This window comes from Camarhynchus parvulus, chromosome 28 (assembly GCF_901933205.1).
Source record: "Camarhynchus parvulus chromosome 28, STF_HiC, whole genome shotgun sequence".
Lineage (NCBI taxonomy): Eukaryota > Metazoa > Chordata > Aves > Passeriformes > Thraupidae > Camarhynchus > Camarhynchus parvulus.
Genome location: NC_044598.1, coordinates 590,928 through 613,461, shown reverse-complemented (window position 1 = coordinate 613,461; position 22,534 = coordinate 590,928). Strand labels below are relative to the sequence as shown.

General features: G+C 54.4%; 1 protein-coding gene across 3 annotated transcripts; it reads left to right on the top strand.

Annotated features, from left to right (window-relative positions):
* Nucleotides 1-3,441: 3,441 nt before the first annotated feature.
* Nucleotides 3,442-22,068, top strand: KLHL26 (kelch like family member 26). 3 transcript variants are annotated; one of them, XM_030966698.1, is made up of 3 exons: nt 3,442-3,530; nt 16,499-16,681; nt 19,291-22,068. In XM_030966698.1, exons 2-3 carry the CDS (start codon nt 16,500-16,502, stop codon nt 20,870-20,872), a joined length of 1,764 nt encoding a protein of 587 aa, XP_030822558.1. In that variant the 5' UTR covers nt 3,442-3,530; nt 16,499; the 3' UTR covers nt 20,873-22,068. The 3 variants fall into 3 exon arrangements, with proteins under 3 accessions (XP_030822558.1, XP_030822557.1, XP_030822560.1); XM_030966697.1 differs by lacking the exon at nt 3,442-3,530 and adding an exon at nt 4,032-4,086; XM_030966700.1 differs by lacking the exons at nt 3,442-3,530; nt 16,499-16,681 and adding an exon at nt 4,062-4,086.
* Nucleotides 22,069-22,534: the final 466 nt, after the last annotated feature.

Below are 22,534 nucleotides of genomic sequence, written 5' to 3'. Positions count from 1 at the left end.
TCCTGAGGGTCCCACATCCCTGAGGGTCTCACATTCCTGAGGGATCTCACATCCCTGAGGGTCTCACATCCCTGAGGGGTCCCACATCCCTGAGGGTCTCACATCCCTGAGGGTCCCACATCCTTAGGGGTCCCACATCCTGAGGGTCCCACATCCCTGAGGGGTCCCACATCCCTGAGGGGTCCCACATCCCTGAGGGTGTCACATCCCTGAGGGTCCCACATCCCTGAGGGGTCCCACATCCCTGAGGGGTCCCACATCCCTGAGGGTGTCACATCCCTGAGGGTCCCACATCCCTGAGGGTCCCACATCCCTGAGGGTCCCACATCCCTGAGGGTCTCACATCCCTGAGGGTCTCACATCCCTGAGGGTCCCACATCCCTGAGGGTCCCACATCCTTGAGGGTCCCACATCCTTGAGGGTCTCACATCCCTGCCCTCGGTGCCCGCTCCCCACCATGGAATTCTCTTTCTGCCGTGGGCCCTGGCAGAGTTGGAGCTGCAGGGGAAGGAGGGGATGGAGGATCCGCCTCCACCAGCCCATGCAGATCAAACATCTCCAACATCTCCACGGGGAAATGCATCCAAAGGGGCAGGACAAAAGGGAGGGAGGGAGGGAGGGAGAAGGGCTGCTCCATCCTGCTGGCGCAGCAGCCACACCCCAGCCTGTGCTCCTGACCTTCCCCAGGCTCACGCTCTGCCAGGATTACCCAGGGATTAGCAGGGAGCAGCGGAGCAGAAATCCAGAGGGAATAAACGCAGGGAGAAGCACAGGCACTGAGAAACCCCACCACACCCTCAGGGCAGGCAGGAGACAGAGCTGGCGTGTCACCCAGGAGGAGTGAGGGAGGTCATCGCAGCCTCCTCCACAACGAGGGAAAATAAAGCAGCCAGAAACGTAACAAGAATTAGGGGAAAAAAATCCCGTGCTGGGAAAAATCTAACAAAAATTGGAAAAAAAAAAGAATAAAACCCCTGGATGCTGGTGCTGGGAGCTGTGAGGAATTCTTGCTCCCGAGCAGGATGAAATCAGGAGGTCTAAGGGAAAGGCAGAGCTGCCAGCTCATGATTTTGTCATTACTCTCCCAGTGCTGGCTGTGGATTTTAAAGTCCAGCTGTGGGAGCCGTGGGATACGCAAGAGCTTGGCTTGCAGCAAAAGGTACACGGAGAGACCTCATGTTTTGCAAGGGGAAAAACAAACAAAAAAAAAAAAAAAGGTGAAAATATGACTCAAATAGATCCTGAAGGCTTGACATCAAGATCAGAAAGAAGAAGAATGTAAAGAGAATAATGTAGAATAGTTCTGAGTTTATTCCTTTTTTTTTTTTTTAAACGCAGTCTAGTTAGAGTTGGGATTTTCCAGGCAGACCACTGCTCTCCACAGTAGGAATTCCAGGCCTGCCTGGATGTACTGAGTGCACAGGATAAATATATTACAGTTGTGTGAGTTGCTCAGATTGCTGTGCTAACACTGGTCATAAAATTCACCTTAGATATAAGGCAGGCTGCTTGGGGAAGGGGGCTAAGTGCACTCAACAAATAATGAAGAGAAATAAAAATAAATATCAAATGGCCCATAAAATCAAACAATAATGGTAACTAAAAAGTTCCTGGATTTGCTGCCAGAGGTAAAATCCCATCAGCAATATGAAATAACAAGAAATCCCCCCCTTGGCTCCTTCTCCACATGACACAAGTCAGCACGCCTGGTCACCAGAGTCGTTGTGGAATACATCTTCCTTCCAGGGTCTTATAAATGCATTTTTCCTGCTTTGAGAGACCTTCTGGGGTTCCATTTAACTGGGATCTGGGGAACACGTGAAAGGCATTTACAGCATCCAGCCCGGCCCTGCTTTTCCTGCAGGGGAAGCGGAGGTGAAACATTCACGGCTCTGCCACCACACCTGGGACGGAGAGGGCACAGCCCTGTGGGGACAGAAATAGCTGCACTTCAAATAGCAGGGGAGACCTAAAAATATCAGGTGGGACCTAAAAATAACAGAGGGGCAGCGTTTGTTTGAAGTCTTTCACAGAGCAGGGTGCGCTGAACAGGTGAGGGGCAGCTGGGAAGGGGCTCAGAAGGAGAAAAGGAGGCTCAGGGGGGACTTTTGGGCTCTCCTGACAGGACAGGACAGCTTGGGGGGGTCAGACTCAGCTCCCAGGGGACACCAGGACCAGAGGGAACGGCCTCAGGCTGGGTTTTGGGGAAATTTCCTCATGGGAAGGATGGTGAGGCTCTGGAAGGGGCTGCCCAGGGCGGTTTGGAGCGCCCACGCCTGCAGGTGTCCAAGGAGCTCGTGGAGGTGGCACTCAGAGCTCTGGGCTGGGGACAAGCTGGGGATCAGTCACAGCTTGGACTCAGTGGTCTTGGAGGTCTTTTCCAACCTAAATAACTCTGAGATTCCATAAAGCGACCCCCAGAGGAAGGGGAAGGTGTCAGATGAAGCCGAGCTGGAAGTGGGACAACCACGAGGTGTTGGGAAGGAGGGGCAGGAGCTCCCCCCAAACACCAGAACAACAAAAAGAGCACAGCTGGGGGAGAGCTCCTGCAGCTCCAAATTCCAGAAGGGACGGGGGCTGGAACACCAGGAGGGTCCATCCACAGCCTCTTCCCCTGCTGACAGCTCCTCCTCTGTGCAGGTCGTGTCTGAAATAACAAGGCCCCGAGGTCCTGGCCGGGGTCTCCGTGCGCTGCAGCAACACAAATAGCAAATTAATAAGCACTGCTTCCCTTTCTCCCCAAGGTTTTGCGAGGCTTAATTAATGAGTGTCTGCAAAACGCATTCGGAGCTGGGAATGAAATGTGCTGTGGAAATGCCAAATATTTTTAATGCTCCAGCAGATTTAGGACGTTTAAATAAGAAAAATACACAGCTTTTCCTCTTCGAAACAGATTGCTCCCCTCGAAGCAAAGAGCTCCAGAACATGAAGTTTTCATCAGGCTGACTTGAAAGGGAGTTTTCACGGCTTTCCAAGCGCGTTTATTCTCATGTACGAATTCCCCCCTTTCCCTTCTACAGATGTGGACACCGAGCATGGGAAATCAAAGAAATCTACCCCGGGCCGTTGGCAGGGCCAGCGCTACGAATAATTTCCTGATTCCCACTGATGCCTGGAATGCCCCCTCGAGCAGATGCGAGGCGGCTTTAGGAATTACACGGACCCCGCGTGGCCTCGGTGGCTTTGGGGAGAGCTGGGAGGGCTCTGATGCCGACCATGTGTGGGGACGGAGGCGGATTTGGCACCGGGAGGCGCGACGAGCTCCGGCGACAGGACTGCACCCTCTGGAGGGTACTGCTGCTCCTGCACGCGCGGCCGCTGGCCAAAAACGCTGCTCCGAGTGGCCTGGCAGGAGGTTTTGTCCCCTGCCAGGGCTGTCCCCGCAGTCCTGGCTGGCTGCACGTGTCCCGCAGGTGACACGGAGCGGTCCGCAGGTGGAATCCCGAGGGAAGTGCTGGGATTTCCAGGCTGCGGCAAAGAAGGACATCGGCTGGATAATGCTCGGAGGGAAGGAGCTGGTGGCCTGTGAGGTGGTGACAGACCCCTGCGACCCCGCAGCTGCAGGGCGGGGACATCTCCTGGGACATCCGTGCGGACAGAGCCCCGATCCTCTCAGCCAGGAGGCGGTGACAGAGCCTCAAATCCTCACTGGGGGTGACAGAGTCCCGGTCCCCACAGTCTGGGGGGGTCACAGAGCCCCGATCACCTCGGCCACGGGGAGGTGACAGCCCCCGGTTCCCCATTCCTGTGGGGAGGTGACAACCCCCGGTCCCCCAAACCTGCAGGGAGGTGACAGCCCCTGGTTCCCCATCCCCGGGGAGACGTGCCAGCCCCGGTCCCCCGTCCCCGTGCAGAGGTGCCAGCCCCGCTCTCCCGCGGGGCGGTGACACGGCGGTGGCGGTGGCGGCGGGGCGGCGCCAGGCCCGGCGGGCTCGGAGCGGAGCCCGCGGCTCCCGGTCCCCGCCGCTGCTGCGCCTTTAACGCGGCGGCCCCGCCGCCTTCCCCGCGGCACCGGCGGCTGTGGCGGCGGCGCTCGGCGATGGCGGAGTCCGGCGGGGCCGAGTTCGGCGCGGAGCGGCCGAGCAGGTGAGCGGGGCCGGCGCGGCCTAGGCCGGGCAGCGGGGCCGGGCCCCATCGGCCCGCGGGGCTCCGGGCCCGGGCTCGCCGAGCGCCGGCCGGGCCGCACCGAGAGCCGCTGCCCGGGGGCGCTGGCGGGCGGCAGCACGGCCCGGTGCTCGGTGTACCCAGTGCTCGGTGCCCGGTGTACCCGGTGCTCGGTGCTCGGTGCTCAGTGTACCCGGTGCTCGTACCCGGTGCCCGGTGTACCCGGTGCTCGGTGTGCCCAGTGCTCGGTACCCGGTGCCCGGTGTGCCCGGTGCTCGGTGTACCCGGTGCCCGGTGCTCGGTGTACCCAGTGCTCGGTGCCCGGTGTACCCGGTGCTCGGTGTGCCCAGTGCTCGGTACCCGGTGCTCGGTGTGCCCAGTGCTCGGTGTACCCGGTGCTCGGTGTGCCCAGTGCTCGGTACCCGGTGCCCGGTGTACCCGGTGCTCGGTGCTCGGTGCTCAGTGTACCCGGTGCTCAGTGTACCCGGTGCTCGGTGCCCGGTGCTCGGTGTACCCGGTGCTCAGTGTACCCGGTGCTCGGTGCCCCGTTCCCGGTGTACCCGGTGCTCGGTGTACCCGGTGCTCGGTACCCGGTGCTCGGTGTACCCGGTGCCCGGTGCTCGGTGTACCCGGGCCGGAGCGGGAAGGGAACGATCGTGATGAGCAGAGACGCTGTTGCTCGTGGGGTGTGTAAGGAGGGAGGCTGAGGTTTGGGGGAGACTCTAAAGCAGAAAATAGTGTGAATCCTATAGTGAATCCTGTAGTGAATCCCACAGTGAATCCACACAGTGAATCCTACAGTGAATCCACACAGTGAATCCACACAGTGAATCCACACAGTGAAACCCCCCCAGTGAGTCCCACCCTGGGTCAGGTCTGTGGAGCCACCAGCTCTGTAGGTTTATAGAGGCATCGGGTGTAGCACTTCCAGAGGCACCCAGTTTTTGGTGGTTCAGGCCCATTCTGCTGCCCCTCACCCCTTCTGCTGTGCCTGCAGACCCCCAGTCCCTGATTTTGGGGGGGTCACTCAGGCTTTGAAGGGAGCACAGGGCAGGTGGTACCTGTTGGGGTGATGTGATACCTGTTGGGATGATGTGGTATCTTTTGGGGTGATGCAGGAGCTGTCAGAGTGATGTGGTTCCTGTCGGGGTGATGTGGTTCCTGTCGGGGTGATGTGGTACCTGTCAGGGTTACGTGGTACCTGTTGGGGTGATGCTCTGGGTGTTGCAGGTGGTACCTGCTCACGGAGGAGTTTCTGTTCCCAGGGTTTGTTTCCCTGTCTCACCATGGCTCGGGCAGTTGTGGTGTCTGTCTCGGGGATGTTTTGCTGTCTGTCCCGGGGATGTTTCCCTGGTGCTGTCTGGCTGTCACTTCCCTTCAAAGCCCCGTTTATCCTCAGCTTCCAGCGCTGCCTCCTGAAGTCACCACCCGTGTGTGTCACGCCGCAGAGGGGAAGCTCTCCCAGGCATTGCTCAGTCTGGAGAAGCCTCTCTGAATCCTCACCTATAGATATATTCTATTTTTCCCCCCTAATAACCATCTGTGCTCTGGGAAGCTCCATGCTGTGTCACCTGCAGCATCTCATTTTATCCCTCTGCGCCTCCCTTTCCTTTCTCAGACAGGAATCCCAGCACTTCGCACTCCAGGTGTTGGTAGCACTTCTCCCCTGGCACTTGGGAGCTCCCTGGGTGTGCAGCAGTGAGAAATGGAAGTCATTTGTTTCAGGGCTGTGATAAATCACCCGGGCTGGAGCTGCAGCAGTTTTATTCCCCCGAGCTGCAGCTCCGTCATGTTCCCTATCGCTGAGTGTTTATTTTCTTTGTTAATTTTAAAGCAAAGCCCGTTCAAGTTTGGATCCTGCTTCTTGTTGGTCGGCAGTTTAAAGCTTTTTTTGCTTGTTTGAAGGTGGATTTATTGGGGAATACGAGGAGAAACCTGATGGAGGACTTTGGGTGTGCTGTGGAGCGTGAGGAGGATTCCAAGGGCATTCCCTGTCAGCAATGATTCCTTGTTAGGTGCTTCCACTGGTGACTTTTTGCACTTCTTTGCTCTCTGAGGCAGGAGGACAGAGACTCGGGGCTGTCTCACACATGCCATTTGGATGGTGCACTGCAGCTCCAGCACCACGGGCAGAATTTCCATCTTTGGAATTGCTACCGCTGGCCCGGGAGCTGCCCCGGAGCAGGAAAATCCACTGCTCTGCCGGGATCCTGCCCTTTCATTCAACACACCGCAGGCTGTGCGACACCATGGGGACAAACGGACACGCTGATGGCGCGAGATAAAGCCACTCGTGGGCATTGAAAAGCAAATTGCCCCAATCTTCTATTTTGAAATAAACTTGGGGTTTGGGTGGGGTTTTTTTTTCTCCTCTCTTCCTCCTCGGGTAGAATTTAATGATTTACAATTAGGTTTCATATTTTATTCCCAGCCCTCTTTATCACGTAAAGGGAGAGTTTCATGGTGCAGAATTCACTCTTTGGGGCTGGGGAGAGGAAATTTGGAACCTTTTGGGACCCTCAGCAGGAGAAGCTTCTGTGCTTGAGCCATCGTTGCTGCAGCCTTGGTGAGGTGGGGTTGTGCGAAGCAGGGTCACAAAAATCTGGGAAGAACATCATCCCAGATGCTGGAGAGAATGTCCCTTTGCAGGCCTTTCCATGGCAATGAATTGAGGTGTCCACACGAGCTGCTGAGGAATTAACTGGGAGTAATCCCTTGAAGGACACACCGGAGCGTTTGCTGTGAAAACCAGGATGAGCAGGCAAGGTCTTGTCACAAATGTCTGGGTTCCCATCGAGGGAGTGCTGACCTGAGCTTCCCAAACTTTATTCCTTCTGAGAAAGTGGTGGGAAGGAGAGAAATGTCCAGGGAGATGGAGTAAAACCCCAAAGGGGGGAAGATAAGGGCTGTGAGCCTGCCTTGCTTTGCTGTTCCTGTCATCTCCTACAGCTTCACCCTTCAATCAGCCTGGGTATTTTTTTCCCTTTTGGAGCTGAAGTGGAGTTTTTGTGGGGTTTCTATGATCTATCCTCTGCCACATGGCAAGTTTCAGACAGATTTAGTTGTTAGATCTGGTAGACGTGGTGTAAATGTTTATGCTCGAACTGAATCACTGTAAAAATAACTGCAGCCTGCTCCTGCAGTGTTGGGAGAGTCCTGAGCTGGGGGTTTTATTTACACCAAAAGCAAACTTGGGGGATGCTTTACAGGTTCCTGTCCTACCTCTGGGTGCTGTGTGGCTTTGTAAGGAGGAGCCTTGCGCAGCAGGACGTGGTTAAAGCGTCTCTCCCACTTTCTCATTTATTAAGAAATGCTGGAGTTGCACAGAAATTTGGGATCTTGAAGAGAAGCTGTTCTGGTGGCCTTGGGTGGCTCTGTTCAGGGCAGGGTGGCACAAAGCCTGTGCAGGACAGAGCTGCCCATGGAGCTGGGAGAGAAAGCAATGTTGTGATGGGGACACACCTGAGTGCAGAGGGTTCAGCTCAGGGGAGGAATGGGCTGCAAGTGGATTTGATGCTGAGTGCTGGAAAACACCAATTCCTTCATTTCCATGGGAGGAACGGGGCTCTCTGTTTGCTGCTGCTCTCTGCTGTTCCATCCCTTTGTGCTGATTTTGCCTGAGCTCCCTGGCTGCTGCCGGGCTCTAATCTGGAGGGTGGAGGTGCAGGGAGGGGAGAGGAGCACCTGCCCTGCACGTACCTGCTGCTCTTCTATTGCCACACTGCCCGGGCTGTGCAATCCTGCTGCACAAACAGCCTGGCACAAACTCTGCTCTGGGGACAGCCTGGCACAAACTCTGCTCCAGGGACCTCTGGAAAAGCTGGAATTTTCCTGACTTCTCCCCAGGTGTGGAGTGGGGTGGGGATGTGGGACAAAGTGGGGAGTGGGCTCCTTGCACTGGGGACCCTGGCAGAGCTGCTGGCACAGCTGGCACGGGCTGTGCCCACAGGGAAGGTGACCGGGCAGGTCCTGGCAGATTTTGGGATGGACACCAGGCCATGGATCAGCTCTGCTGGGCTCCCAGAGGTGGCAGGTCCTGGCAGATTTTGGGCTCCCAGGGGTGGCAGGTCCTGGCAGATTTTGGGATGGACACCAGGCCATGGATCAGCTCTGCTGGGCTCCCAAGGGTGGCAGGTCCTGGCAGATTTTGGGCTCCCAGAGGTGGCAGGTCCTGGCAGATTTTGGGCTCCCAGGGGTGGCAGGTCCTGGCAGTTTTGGGCTCCCAGAGGTGGCAGGTTCTGGCAGTTTTTGGGATGGACACCAGGCCATGGATCAGCTCTGCTGGGCTCCCAGGAGTGGCAGGTCCTGGCAGTTTTTGGGCTCCAGAGGTGGCAGGTCCTGGCAGATTTTGAGCTCCCAGAGGTGGCAGGTCCTGGCAGATTTTGGGCTCCAGAGGTGGCAGGTCCTGGCAGATTTTGGGCTCCAGAGGTGGCAGGTCCTGGCAGATTTTGGGCTCCCAGATGTGGCAGGTCCTGGCAGATTTTGGGCTCCCAGGGGTGGCAGGTCCTGGCAGATTTTGGGCTCCAGAGGTGGCAGGTCCTGGCAGATTTTGGGCTCCCAGGGGTGGCAGGTCCTGGCAGATTTTGGGCTCCCAGGAGTGGCAGGTCCTGGCAGGTTTTGGGCTCCAGAGGTGGCAGGTCCTGGCAGATTTTGGGCTCCCAAGGGTGGCAGGTCCTGGCAGATTTTGGAGCTCCCAGAGGTGGCAGGGTGGCACTGGAGCGGGCGCAGGGCAGGAGGGCAGTGCCCGGCTGTGCCTGTGTGGCCCAGGTGACACTTTTGGGGTGGCCTTGGTGGCTCTGCTGTGCTTCCCGACACCACTAGGTGCCTCCCGGCCTTTGCACTGCTGGGAGAGGCTCAGGAGCACCCGCTGCTCCCTCGGGCTTTCCAGCAGGCGGGCACAGCTCGGATTTTTGGCTTATTTCGGACCTGGCACCGCTCTAATTTCCCTTTTCGCGCTTCAGGGTTTGACCCTAAGCTGGGGAAACGTGCAGTGTTTAAGGCAGAGCTGCCAGGGAGTGTTGAGTGTGTAACAAGCCCGAGCTTGGGGGTGTACATGGATTTTATGGGATGTAAACTGCGCGCTCCGAGGGTCCCTGCGTGCCTGGCTCTGTCACTGCTGTCACACTGCCTGTGCCTGCCGCTGGCACGGACGTGCCCCCGGTGATTTTTGTGTTTGCTCTGTTTGTTCCTGCCTCAGAGGGATCAGGTTTGGGGCTGGCAAAAAATAATCATCTCAGTTTGTGGGCTGAGGGAGCATCTTGTTTTCAGTCGAGGTGGTGGCCGGGCAGGGATGGGTGGTGATGAGTGTCACCTCTCCAGCTGTCACCAGCTTTGGGCAGGACTGAGGAAAAGCCCAGTACAGGACAAAACCCTCTGTGGTAGCTCTAAATATGAAAAAAGAGAAATGGCAAATCCTTGTCATTAACCTCACCGTGACATTTTTGCCCCTCCAAGCCCTGCTGTCCAAACCTGGGCTCCTGGACCTCTCACCTGAGAATCCACTGCTCCTTCTGGCTGCTGAAGAACCAGCACCAAACTGCACCAGCACAAAGATGCCTCTGGCTCTGTGACAGAAACATTAAAAAATCTCATTCTGGGGTTTTTTTTGTTGCTGTTTTTCTTCCCCCCCCCCCCAATTTTTCCTGGGTACAGCGTGTCCTGCCCAGAGCCTCACGTTGGAACCCCGGGCGGTGGCAGAGTTGAACATGTTCACATCTTTCACCCTCCGCTTTTTTGCTGCTCTGTTTTACCAGGCCAGCCAGCTTTTTGACAGCCATCCAGTTTTATTAGTGCAGAAACCAAAATCCCACCTCCTTTGGCTTGCAAACAACCTCCTGATTGATGCCTGGGAGCAGAATGAAATTCGTGTGTGTGTCTGCTGGGCCCCGAGCGAGCCCGGCTCAGAAGAAAAGAAAAACAGAGATTTTGGAAATGTCTCAGACTTCTAAGGACATTTAAAAAAATATTTAACAAATAAATAAATTGAAAAGCTTCTTGCTGCTTTACCTTTGGGCTCCAGGGTGTCCTTGGTTCCAGCCTGGGGGAAATGGGATGCAGATAAAGAAATCAGGGGATCAGCAGGACCTGAGACTGGAAAATGAGCCAGGTGCCTCCTGGCTTCAGTAAAATCCAGCTTTAATTGCCGTTTTCACAGAGCTGCAGGGCTGGGTCAGGCCTGGGCTGGCCAGCAGTGGTCAGTGTGGGAGCACAGCAGTGCCCAGCCCCATGCCAGGGCTGACCAGTCCTGCTGCTGGGAGAGGGACCGGCCTTTAGATCCCTGAAACAGAACTAAACAAAACCTTTGTTTGCTGCGCTTTGCCCTTTTTCTTTCTTAAAGAGTGAATGTTTCTTTGCTCTCCCTTTGCCAAACAATAAATTCCCTGAAATTTTGAGGCTGGAGACTTTTCAAACTTTCCCGTTGCGCTTGAGGCGTTTTCCAGAGGTCCATTATTTTCACACAAAGTATCACTCCTGAAACTCAGCCCCATTTATAATCTCTTTATTTGAGCCCTGCAAATTGCCAGTCGCTTTTAAAAAGCGATATTAGTCTCAGGCTCTCTCTCCTTTTATTTATTACTTTGATGAAAGAGATGGTGTCAGGAGTGGAAAAAATGAGTGGAGGCAGTGGAGGGAAATTGGAGAAATTAAGGGAAGGAGTTTGAAAAGGGAACAAAGAAATCGATTAAACACTGGGGTTTTTTTTGCACCCATATCTTTCTTGAGGATGATTTTGTTTCGCTGGAAAACGTCCCCTTCAATCAGAGTGTTAATATTTAATTAGTTGCTGATCATTAAGTGCTTGCTGTGATTTTCTAATTTGGCCAGGAAGTGCTGTAAGTGCTGTTGGGAGCAGAAGTGGGTTAACAGGGCAGGTATTTCTGTGCCTCATCTTCCTTGCCCCCAAACTTCCAAGGAAACTCCTTAGAGGGATGCAAAGGCCGCGGGAACATTCTCCCAAAATCCCAAACGAGACTCTGGGAAGCAGCAGATCCGCAGTGAAGGGCTCAGCCTTTCTGCCCTAACGTAGCATTTGTGAGTGTGAAGTGCTGAAAACTCATTTTCATCGTTTGGGCATGTGATATAAAGCCTCAGGATCTGAAATATTACAGTCACCATGGCTACCAGTGACTTATCTGAGGGAGTTTGACTTTTGTTTTGATTTTAAGTGTCTTAATTGTAGTTTAAAAATCAGAATCTAAATGTGTTTTTTTTTTACTTAGGCATGAAACTAAAGGCATTAAATGATTTGCATTATTAAAATATCTATAATGCTGCCTGTCAAAGGTTCCTAAAGAAGGTCCTTAATATTCATACCTTATGTTCTAAATAAAGTTACTCTCCAGCTTTATGGGAGTTCTGCTTCTCTCACCACAAAAAATCCCTTGCAGGTGCCTCGCTGGCTATTTTGCAATCCCAGCCCTTTTTGTTCAGCCTTGGAAAAGCTGTGCCACTCCATACCTGGTGCTTTTCCACACGATCTGCTGCTTTTCCCCCTTCCCCTGCTGTCCCCCAGCCCTTCCCTGCAGGGTCCCACCTCTGGAGCTGGAGTATCTGGAAGAGTTTGGCTCTTGGAAGTTCGCCCTGCTCAGGAATCCTGCCAAACCCCCTCCAGTTTCTCCTGGATGAAAAATTACCCAGCACCACCTGCCCAAAAAGTGGGAAAATGTGGGGATGCTGAGCTGGGATGGAGAGCACCAAAGTGCCCCTCCTTCCATGTTGTAAAAGAAGAGGAGGAACACGACAGGCAGATTTTTCTCCCTTAATTCAATCACTAAAATGTTACAATCTGTCCTGCTCTAATTCTCTCCACTTGTGCAGTGGTTGCAAACATGCTGAAATATGAACTCATGCTTGGTAAGCCTTTAATTCCGGCTTTGATGTTTTTAATCATCAGTACAGATTTGGTAAAAATGATTCATTAGCTCGAAAGGCATCTTGGCTTCCACGTGACGCCGTGGGGAACGGAGGAGGCAGCGCCAGGGGCCGCTTGTTCTTGGGATGTTCTTTGTGCCTGAGCTGGTCCTTGAAGTGTGGCCCTCAGCATCTCAGCCTCTGGGGTGTCCAGGTGCCTCCTCTCTGCAGCTGGTTTTGGTCAAAGCCCCAGCGCTCCTTGCTGGGAAATGCGTGAGCAGAGCCCGAGCTGGGGCTGAGGGCTCCTCTGGCTGCAGCAGCAGCAGGATCAGCAGCATTTCTGGCCCTGGTTGCCCTCCCTGCCTGGAACCGCTCCCTCAGCCCTCTCTGGGACACCTCCACGCCCTCCCCACACCAGGGTTCAGCCTGGCTTGGTTCCCCACGCTGGGCTGTGCCCCGCAGTGACCGCAGAGCATCGGGGGCAATCTGGCTTCAGAGACAAATCCTCAATCCCATTATCGCTGCCTGGCTGCAACTGGGGTACCAGGGATGTCCCAGGGATGTCCCAGAGATGTCCCAAGGATGTCCCAGGGATGTCCCAGGGATGTCCCAGGGATGTCCCAGGGATGTCCCAAGGATGTCCCAGGGATGTCCCAGGGATGTCCCAAGGATGTCCCAGGGATGTCCAAGGGATGTCCCAGGGATGTCCCAAGGATGTCCCAGGGATGTCCCAGGGATGTCCCAGGGATGTCCCAAGGATGTCCCAGGGATGTCCCAGGGATGTCCCAGGGATGTCCCAAGGATGTCCCAAGGATGTCCCAGGGATGTCCCAGGGATGTCCCAAGGATGTCCCAGGGATGTCCCAGGGATGTCCCAGAGATGTCCCAAGGATGTCCCAGGGATGTTCAAGGGATGTTCCCAGGGATGTCCCAGGGATGTTCCAGGGATGTTCAAGGGATGTTCCCAGGGCTGTCCCAGGGATGTCCCAGGGATGTCCCAGGGATGTTCCAGGGATGTCCCAGGGATGTTCAAGGGATGTTCCCAGGGCTGTCCCAGGGATGTTCCAGGGATGTTCCCAGAGCCCTGAGGCTGCTGCCCAGAAGGCTTCACCCCCCTGGCTCTCTGCTGTGGGATTCCAGCTGCCATGCGTGCCATGGGTATAAAGATCCCTTTGCCAGCTGTTTCCATATGGAACGTGGGAATCCTGTTGTGCAAAGCCACCTTTGTGCCCACAGGGCCACGTGAGCGGCCTGCTGGTGGCAGGGTGTTGGGATGCCCGCCGTGGGATGTTGGTGTGGGTGTGATTTTTGTGTCCCGCCTTTTTCCAGCGGAGAAATTCGGCTGCAGCCCCACGCCTGACCCTGCTCCAAGCTGAGCTCTTGAGGGATTCTCTGACCACGGAAACCCCCGTGAAACCCCAGCTTTTTGAGCATCCCCAGGAAAATTCCAGAAGCTCCCCAGGCCTGCCTCCCGAGGAGAGGGAAGCAGTGGAATAACCACTTTCTCCCTGTTGTGCTGAAAGGCTTTTATCTCCCGGGGCACGTTCTGAGCTGCGAGGAGGAGGAGACAAAACTCTTCCCAAGTTTTGTCTTCCAGGCTGTTCCTGCTGTAACAAATTGTTAAGCAACAAGTACACGGCATTTGGAGATCTGGGATGAGATAGCGACAGCCTCACAAAGGCGCTCTCACATGTTCAAGGCTTCCTTTTGTGCTCCGGGCTTTTATATATTTATTTTTCACTCTCTGGCATCCAACTGCTGCTCCTCTTCTTCCTCCATTCCCCGTGCTGGGGAGGGAGCCAAGGCCGTGGATTCAGGCGTGCTCCCGTGCCCAGCCAAGCCTGCTCTTATCACAAATCCCTTTTTTCTCCCCGCAGAGCAAACACCGCTTGGTGCTGTTCTCTCACCTCTCCTCCTCCCCCTTTGTTTTCCATAAATCCCTTGCTTGATTTCTCATGCTTTGTGTGGACTTTTTTTTGTTTCCAGTTTTTTTTTTCTCCTTAAAATCCTTTTGTTGTTTTTTTTTTCATCCTTAAAATCCTTTTGGTTTTTTTTTTTTTTTCCTCCTTAAAATCCTTTTGGGTTTTTTTTTCCTCCTTAAAATCCTTTTGGGTTTTTTTTTCCTCCTTAATATCCTTTTTTTTTTTTTTTTTTTCTCCTTAAAATCCTTTTGGTTTTTTTTTGCTGGACATCAGCGATGCTTTTCTTTTGTTTTACTTGTTGTTTTTTTTCCCCTCCTTCAGGGTATTGTGTAATCATTGGATCCTTTTATTCTATCCCTGTAAACAGACAAAGGGACCAGAACACAGAGTTTTTTCCTGGAGTGGCTGTTCCATTACCTGTTGAAATGAATCCCACATCCAAACACCTTTATTCCACACAGATGGGCCAACCCGCCCTGAGCTAATCCTGTGAAAGTGAATTGAGGAAAAGAAAAAAAAAAAAAGGAATATTTGTGCAGGTGATGCTGGTTGTTTGAACCTGTGCTGCCTGTGGATCCAGGGACAGCATCCCATAGGGATGAACCCCAGGGCTGGGAAGAGGAATGTGTGAAATCAGTACCAAAAAAAATTTAAAAATTGGGGAAAATTCCCATGAGGAGACTCCTGCAGAGATGGAGTGTGACAAAGTCACACAAACTCAGGAATTTGGGCTCCTGCTGGATCCGTCCCTGTGGATTTTACCTGTCCAGCCTGGAGCTGTGGCTTTTGTGCTGCTGCTGGACATTTCCTCCTTCCTCCCCAGCAAATCCAGGTTCCAGCGAGGAGAGGAAAGGGGTTTGACGTGCCGAGAATCCCTCCAATCTCTTCCCTCTCCTTTCCTCGGGAAGAGCCGGGGCGGACAGACGTTTCTTGGCTTGCAGAGTGTGGATAAAGGTCCTGTCAGCAGCTGCCTTTTTGCTAATCCCTTTTATTCCAGCGAGGAACACTCCACGCTCTGCTCTGAGGCTCTTTCAAGTGCTCTTTGATTTTTAGGGTGGGGATTTCAGACCACCCTACCCGAGCTGAGCGCCCCCAGCCATCCCAGCAGGAGCTCCCATGGATTTTGAGGTGCATTCCCCAGCCCGAGGAGCTTGAACCAGCCTGCCAAGGTTTGCTTTGTGCATCCCAGCGAGCTCCAGAGCCCTGATGGACATCCCAGATTTCCCCTCTCCCTAAAGCTTGCAGGAAATTGCAACCCGATAGGAGCGAGCCCTGTCCCTTGTCCCTCATTGTTTGAGGATTGTTTACATCCCCTTTTTTTGTTATCCCATCTCCCTGACTCTTCCCTGACCTCGCCGGCTCGTTTGGTCCATTGTGTGTGGCTGTTGTTGTTCTTAGGGAGGAGGGTTGGAGCAAACCCTGGGATTACTCAACCCTGCCTACTCCTTTTTGGCTCCCTTGCTCTATTCCACCTAAATAATAATACTAAAAATACTAAAAATACTAAAAAATAATAATAAAATATAATAAAATATAATAAAATATAATAACATATATAATAATGATAATGATAATGATAATGATGATGATAATGATAATAATAATAATAATAATAATAATAATAATAATAATAATAATGATAATAATAATGACAATTCCCTCTAAGTGCAGTCCTAAGTGCACTCTCCCACTGTGGATTTGGGAGCAGCTCACACTCCTTCCCAGACTCGGGATAATCTCCTTGGGATTTTTTTGAGGTCACGTTTTCCATAAGAGATTCCTCAAAAACGCAGGGACCAAGCAAGCAGCAGGATGCTCCTGGAGCCATCAGCCCCATCCTGAATATTGATCCCTGTGTCTTGATCCTGAGAGGTCGGTCAGAGCTGGATTAAATTTTACAGATGGATTTGGGATTTCCCAGGAGCGGGCTCAGGGGATCTTGCAGCGGGCCCTGGAGTTCTTTGCAGGGCTGTTCCCCTGGAGCAGGGCTCCTGCTGTTCCCGCTGCCGAGTGCATCCGAGGGCAGGCAGACCCCGGGATGCTGCTGGGGAGCACGTGTGAGAGGCACTGGGAAGAGCAGGGGGATGTTTGTTCTGGGAGGGGACCGTTGACAGCGCAGCTCAGGCAGCTGACGTTGTTCAGGCCAGCCAGTGCCGTGCAGTATTTTGCTTTTTGCTCCTCTCCTGGGGGTCAGGCAGAAGGGAAGGGTCAGATGGGGCTGGCAGGAGCGGGGAATCCAGCAGCTGCGCGCAGGGAAGGTGCTGAGCAGAAGCAGCGACTCGGTGCTGTGGTTGAAGTGGAGGTCAGGGTGGAGTCTGGGGCAGCCCGGCGTGGAGACACCAACATTCCTTGGAGGCTGTGGCCCCAGGAGATGTCTGGGTGCTGTCTGGAGCCCCATGTGTGCTGCAGGGATGTCAGCAGCGCCAGAGGATGTCTGGAAAACGTGGAAGTGTTTTGTGCTGGGAGAAGGGAGCCCGAGGTGCTGGTGTTCCCTGGGTGGCTCTGAGGTGGGAATTTGCCTTCCAGCTGGTGCCAGCTGCCGTGTGTCCCCATCTGGCTGGGTGGGTGTCTGCCGTTCTGTGCTCATCTCAAACCAGGCTGTCTCTCTTGTTCTGTTTTTAGCATGGCTGACAAGAACAGCACCCTGAAATGCACGTTCTCTGCTCCTGGCCACAGCACCACGCTGCTGCAGGGACTGGCCTCGCTCCGAGCCCAGGCTCAGCTGCTTGATGTCATCCTCACTATAAATAATGAAGTGTTTCAGGTTCATAAAGTTGTCTTGGCTGCCTGCAGTGACTATTTCAGGTGAGAATCCCATAGGGAAGCAGGGACTTCCACCTTTCCCGTGGGTTTGCTGTCTCCCCATCCTCCCCACCCCAGCCTCCCCACCACACCCCAAAAGTCCCACCCTACAGAAGCCTTTGGAGGTTTGGTTTGCTCCACAGGTGTCCTGCAGGCAGGTAGAGGTTCAGGATCAGTCCCTCTGCACTCAGGTTTGTTCAGCTGCAGCTGCTGGGCCGAGGCAGGAGCCCAAGCTCAGGTTTTGACCCAGCTGGGCAGGTGTTGGTGCTGCTTTTGCTGCTGAGCTGGTTTGGAAGTGGCAGTGAGGCTCCAAAATGAGGCATGCCATCCTCCTGTTCTCTTTAGGCAGCACTGCTCTGTCTGTGGGGCTCCCAGAAGGTCTGGGAGAATTGTCCCAGCTGGTGTGGGCTGAGAACCGAAGCACTTTGAGGAGTTCTGCAGCCAAATTAATGCAGACAGAGCCAATTGCAGAGCAGGGAATTCAGTCCTGAGTGAAAATAGGTGTTCCATCCACCTTGCCTCCGTCACAGAACCACTGAATTGTGGTTGAGGTTGGAAAAGATCTCCAAGGCCATCAAGTTCAACCTTGTCACCGGCCCAGAGCACTGAGTGCCGTGTCCAGGAGCTCCTTGGACACCTCCAGGATGGGGGCTCCAAACTGAGGACGCACCATTAATCCTGGAGCTGCTCTCCCCCAAATGTTAATGGCACTGGTTTGTTCCTCCCTGCTGGTGCAGGGCCACTGCCAGGGTGGTTCCACTGCCAGAATCTCATTGCTGAGTGGCTTCTTCCTCCTCAGAACTTCAGACGTGCTCCAGAAGGTTGTCCTGGGGAACAGCAGCAGAATAATCCAGGTTTTGAAAACACTCTGTGGTTGTTTTTTTTTTTCCTGCGGGAAGGGGGAGGGAAAAGAGTGAAATCGAGGCATTTATATAATCAGCATTTTAGAACCGTAACACTTTTGAAGGGAATTGCATTCTAGTTGATGATTTGTCTTCAGCATGGCAACAAAAAGGCTCGATAAAGGCTTTCCTCTCCCTGCTCAGCTGGTGCAGGAGCACACACGTGGCTGGGTGTCCTCTGGGGCGAGGGATCAGGGCTGGGACACGGGATATGCTGGGATTTCTGCACAACGCTCTCATCTGCTGCGCGGACAAATAATTGGGAACAGCGTTCCTGGTCACTCGGCTACAGCAGGCTGATCTCACATGCAGATATTTCCTCATTTAGGTCATTTAGGATTTCTTGGGTTTATGCTGGAAGGCAGCAGGTTTTCTAGCCTGGTTTGGACAGGAAACTTGGAACTCCTGTCTTTTGACAGCGTTCCCAAGATATCCCTTTATTCCCGTGTCGAGGCAGGGTCTGCTCAGCATTTTTTGGGGCTGACTCTCACCTTGGAGTCGGCGCAGGCAGCAGCTCTGGTGACACCACGGATTTACCTTTCCCATGGAAAAGAGCGGGTGGGAAAAAAACAGCCCAAAAAGTGCGGGTTTAAGACCTTTTGTGCGACATTTCATGGATTGCTGGGACGCGTGCGCAGTGGCAGGGAGCGGTGACACTCCGCGTCACCCCGTGTCACCCCGTGTCACTCCATGTCACCTGCTCTGGCTTTGCCTGACCCACGAGTGCTCTGCCACTGCTCCGTGAGCAGCACGGGGTGCAAACCCTCACCCCCAGCCACCCCTGGGCAGCAAAACCCTCTTGGAACGGGCTGGGAATGGCCCAAAGGGCCAAAAAGGGCCCAAACCCCACAGGCACAGCCCCGTCCCCATCCCGCCCCCGGCGCTGGGAGCTGCAGCCCGCCAGGCCTCGGTGTGGAATGTGCTTCCTGTGGAATTGAGCAGCCTCCCAAGGAGGAGATCCAGGGCCTGAGCTCTGCGTGGCCCGGGCGAGTGATGTGCTCGCAGCTGTGCTGTAACTGAGCCTTTTCCCCCCGTTTTTGTTTAATTGCCTGTCAGCCCCCTGCTGCAGGGGCTGCAGCTCCCATTTTTTCAGGCCTTGGGCGGGAGCCTTGGAGGGGAGGTTCTGCTGGAAGACCAAAGCTGTTCATGAGATGTGTTGCACCTGCAATTTTTGAGCCATTTCGTAGTTCCCTGCGAGGTAACAGGATAACAGGGCCTGAAGGCCTGCACTGCCAGGAGTCACTGGCCTCCCACCACAGGTGTGTTCCCTCCTTGTGCCCCCAAATCCTAAACCTAAGCCTAAAACCCTTCAGGGTACAGCTGCCGATCTCTGCTGGTGCAGATCCTGTGGGATCCTTTTTTGGTTGGATATCACGGATTCATTGGTGTCCAGAATTGTTCACTCCCTGCTCTGGCAGCTCTGCCTCTTCCTGGAGCTTGGTCCTGTGGTCTGCTCCTATTCCTGCTGCCAGTGGGATTGAACAACTTCTCCAGTTGCTGAATATTCCTCCTCAGTGCACTGTTTATGCAAGCCTTATGTAAGTCGTTGCACACTCTCATTTCTCCTGGCTCGTAGAGATTTAGCCTTGATTTATTCCCCCCTTCCCCGCCCCGAGAGAATCAGAGCGTTAAATAAAACCCAATTCCGAGGTGCTGCATCTCTTGCTGAAGCAGGGGGGGGATTTTTGTGTTTGTGTTGCTGACCTGCAGGGCCATGTTCACGGGCGGGATGAGAGAAGCCAGCCAGGACGTGATCGAGCTCAAGGGCGTGTCTGCCAAGGGCCTGAAGCACATCATCGACTTCGCCTACAGCGCCGAGGTCACCCTGGACCTCGACTGCATCCAGGACGTGCTGGGAGCCGCCGTCTTCCTGCAGATGGTGCCGGTGGTGGAGCTGTGCGAGGAGTTCCTCAAGTCGGCCATGAGCGTGGAGACGTGCCTCAACATCGGCCAGATGGCCACCACCTTCAGCCTGGCCTCCCTCAAGGAATCCGTGGACGCCTTCACCTTCAGGCACTTCCTGCAGATCTCCGAGGAGGAGGATTTCCTCCACCTGCCCCTGGAGCGCCTGGTGTTCTTCCTGCAGAGCAACAAGCTCAAGAGCTGCAGCGAGATCGAGCTGTTCCGCGCCGCCGTGCGCTGGCTGCAGTTCGACCCCGCGCGCCGCGCCAGCGCCAGCCGCGTGCTCTGCCACATCCGCTTCCCGCTCATGAAGTCCTCGGAGCTGGTGGACAGCGTGCAGACCCTGGACATCATGGTGGAGGACGTGCTGTGCCGCCAGTACCTGCTGGAGGCCTTCAACTACCAGATCCTGCCCTTCCGGCAGCACGAGATGCAGTCCCCGCGCACGGCCATCCGCTCGGACGTGCTGTCCCTCGTCACCTTCGGCGGCACCCCCTACACCGACAACGACCGCACCGTCAGCTCCAAGGTGTTCTGCCTGCCCGACGCGGGCGGGCGCCAGTTCCGCGAGCTGACCAGCATGGAGGTGGGCAGCAGCCACTCCTGCGTGGCCGTGCTGGACAACTTTGTGTACCTGGTGGGAGGGCAGCAGCTGCAGTACCGCAGCGGGGAGGGCGCCGTGGACGTCTCCTACCGCTACGACCCCCACCTCAACCAGTGGCTGCGCATCCAGGCCATGCAGGAGAGCAGGATCCAGTTCCAGCTCAACGTCCTGCGCGGCATGGTGTACGCCACGGGCGGCCGCAACCGCTCGGGCAGCCTGGCCTCGGTGGAGAAGTACTGCCCCAAGGACAACGAGTGGACCTACGTGTGCTCGCTGAAGCGCAGGACGTGGGGCCACGCCGGCGCCACCGTGGGGGACAGGCTGTACATCTCGGGGGGCTACGGCATCTCCGTGGAGGACAAGAAGGCCCTGCACTGCTACGACCCCGCCGCCGATCAGTGGGAGTTTAAGACGCCCATGAACGAGCCCAGGGTGCTGCACGCCATGGTCAGCGCCAACAGCAGGATTTACGCCCTGGGTGGCCGCATGGACCACGTGGATCGGTGCTTTGATGTCCTGGCCGTGGAATATTACGTCCCCGAGACGGACCAGTGGACCACGGTGAGCCCGATGCGCGCGGGGCAGTCGGAGGCCGGCTGCTGCCTCCTGGAGAAAAAGATTTACATCGTGGGGGGCTACAACTGGCACCTGAACAACGTGACCAGCATCGTGCAGGTCTACAACACGGAGACGGACGAGTGGGAGAGGGACTTGCACTTCCCAGAGTCTTTTGCTGGCATCGCCTGTGCCCCCGTCATCCTCCCGCAGGTGACGAGCCAGAGGTGACTCGGGGGACTCTGGGGGAGAGGGAAGGACAGAACAGCTCCAGAATGTCCCTCCTCGTGCTGGGGAGTCCTGGCAAGCCAGTTCCATCAGCAGCACTCGTCAGCCAGGCAGACTGAACAGGTGTTACAGCTGGGAAAAGCTTTTCTCTCCTCTCTCAGCCATTTTTGTGGTGGGGGGTGCGTTTTGCCAACTTTTCGTATTTTTAACGCACTGCAAACATTGGCAGCTCAGGAGTCACTCAGCACTGGGGTCTTGTTTCCAAGAGATCAGGTGAGGGTTTTTTATCAATAGCTCCAAAAATAAAAAAATCATCGTGTGTCGCTTTGTTGGTTTTTTAGCAAACAAAAAAAAAACAAAACCAAAACCTGTGTAACACACTGACCTCCAGAAGCAATAAAAGGACAGTGGGAGCTACAAGAGCTCAGGTGCTTGGATTGGGAAGGCAGATCCCTGTTTTTCAAAGGTGACTTTTCCTTTTTTTTCCCTTCCTGAAAAAGGGAATATTTATCCCTGCACACCTCTGGTCTTCACTGCTTGGATCCCGCTGCAGTTCCTCGCCCCCTCCAGCTCCTCTAGTGCAGAAATTCTCCCTCAATTGGGGCGTGCAGAGTTTGCAGCACTAAAGCCATGGTGAAAGCTTGCTTATATATAAACAAGCATGATTATTTGGGTTTAGAAGTGCCAAAAATTTGGCTGCCCTGGCAATAAGAGCTCTGCAGTCAGTGAAGCCAAGAGCTCCTGCGGATTCTGGGTCAGGGTTTCCACCTTTCCCAGCACCTTCATCCCAACTCTTCCTCCAGTAAAGGAGGTGGGTGCTACTCCTTCAGCAGCTGGAAGGTTTTCTTCCCTGCCATGTGAATGAGCTGCTTGGCATCCCCAAATGACGGGAGTCCCAGTGGAACGTGGTTTTGTTGTTGTGGTGGTATTTTCAATTAAGAGGTTGGTTTAAGATTGCCATTTTTGTAAAATCTTCACTGCACAGAACACTCCCTGAACTTTCCTCTCTTCCAAGCCATTTTCCTTATTTAATTTGATGGATGAATTGCAAAAATCTCTGCTTTTATCAGGAATTCTGTTTCCAAGGGCTTTGTTTTGTATCTGTGTCAGCTTGATTTGGATGCACACGGTCTCCTTTTGTAGAGAAGCTGTTGCATTCTGCTCTGAAATAAATCCTGGGCTGCGACCTTTAGTGACAACTCCTAATGTCTGGTGTGCTGATGAGTCCTGTGTGGAGCATGAACTCCCCAGCTCAGGGATTTTTCTGGAATCCACAGGATCAGAGCCCCTCTGGGTGGGATGCAGGGTGCTTGCAGTCTGAATTTCAGATAAAAGCCGTGCAGAATTTCCTCTGTTCCTCTCCATTTGCTGGTTTGCCAGCGCTAAATGGATTTGCTGTGTGGAATGCTGCAGTTGGAGGGCTCTCAGGCACTTCCCTGACTCCTTTTCTCTGCTCCTTTGGCCCGGCCTGGCTGCCAGGAACGCCCGGGATGGGCTTGGCAGAGGCAGGAGATGCTGAGAGGATGAGCTGGAGCTCACTTCAAGCTTCACAGCTCCAAAAGAATGGATTTTCCTCGTTGAACGGTTCCACGTGTGCATGGAAATGGTGTTTCTCAGGCTGGTCACAGTGGAGGTGTTCCTCCCTTTCCTGCGTGCGGGATCTGC

Bases quoted from the DNA above. Each gene is read 5' to 3' on its own strand.
- KLHL26 (XM_030966697.1), top strand. From the start codon at position 4,040: ATGGCGGAGTCCGGCGGGGCCGAGTTCGGCGCGGAGCGGCCGAGCAG. The intron at 4,087-16,498 runs GTGAGCGGGGCC...TTCTGTTTTTAG, and splicing joins GGCGCGGAGCGGCCGAGCAG to CATGGCTGACAAGAACAGCA. The intron at 16,682-19,290 runs GTGAGAATCCCA...GCTGACCTGCAG, and splicing joins GCCTGCAGTGACTATTTCAG to GGCCATGTTCACGGGCGGGA.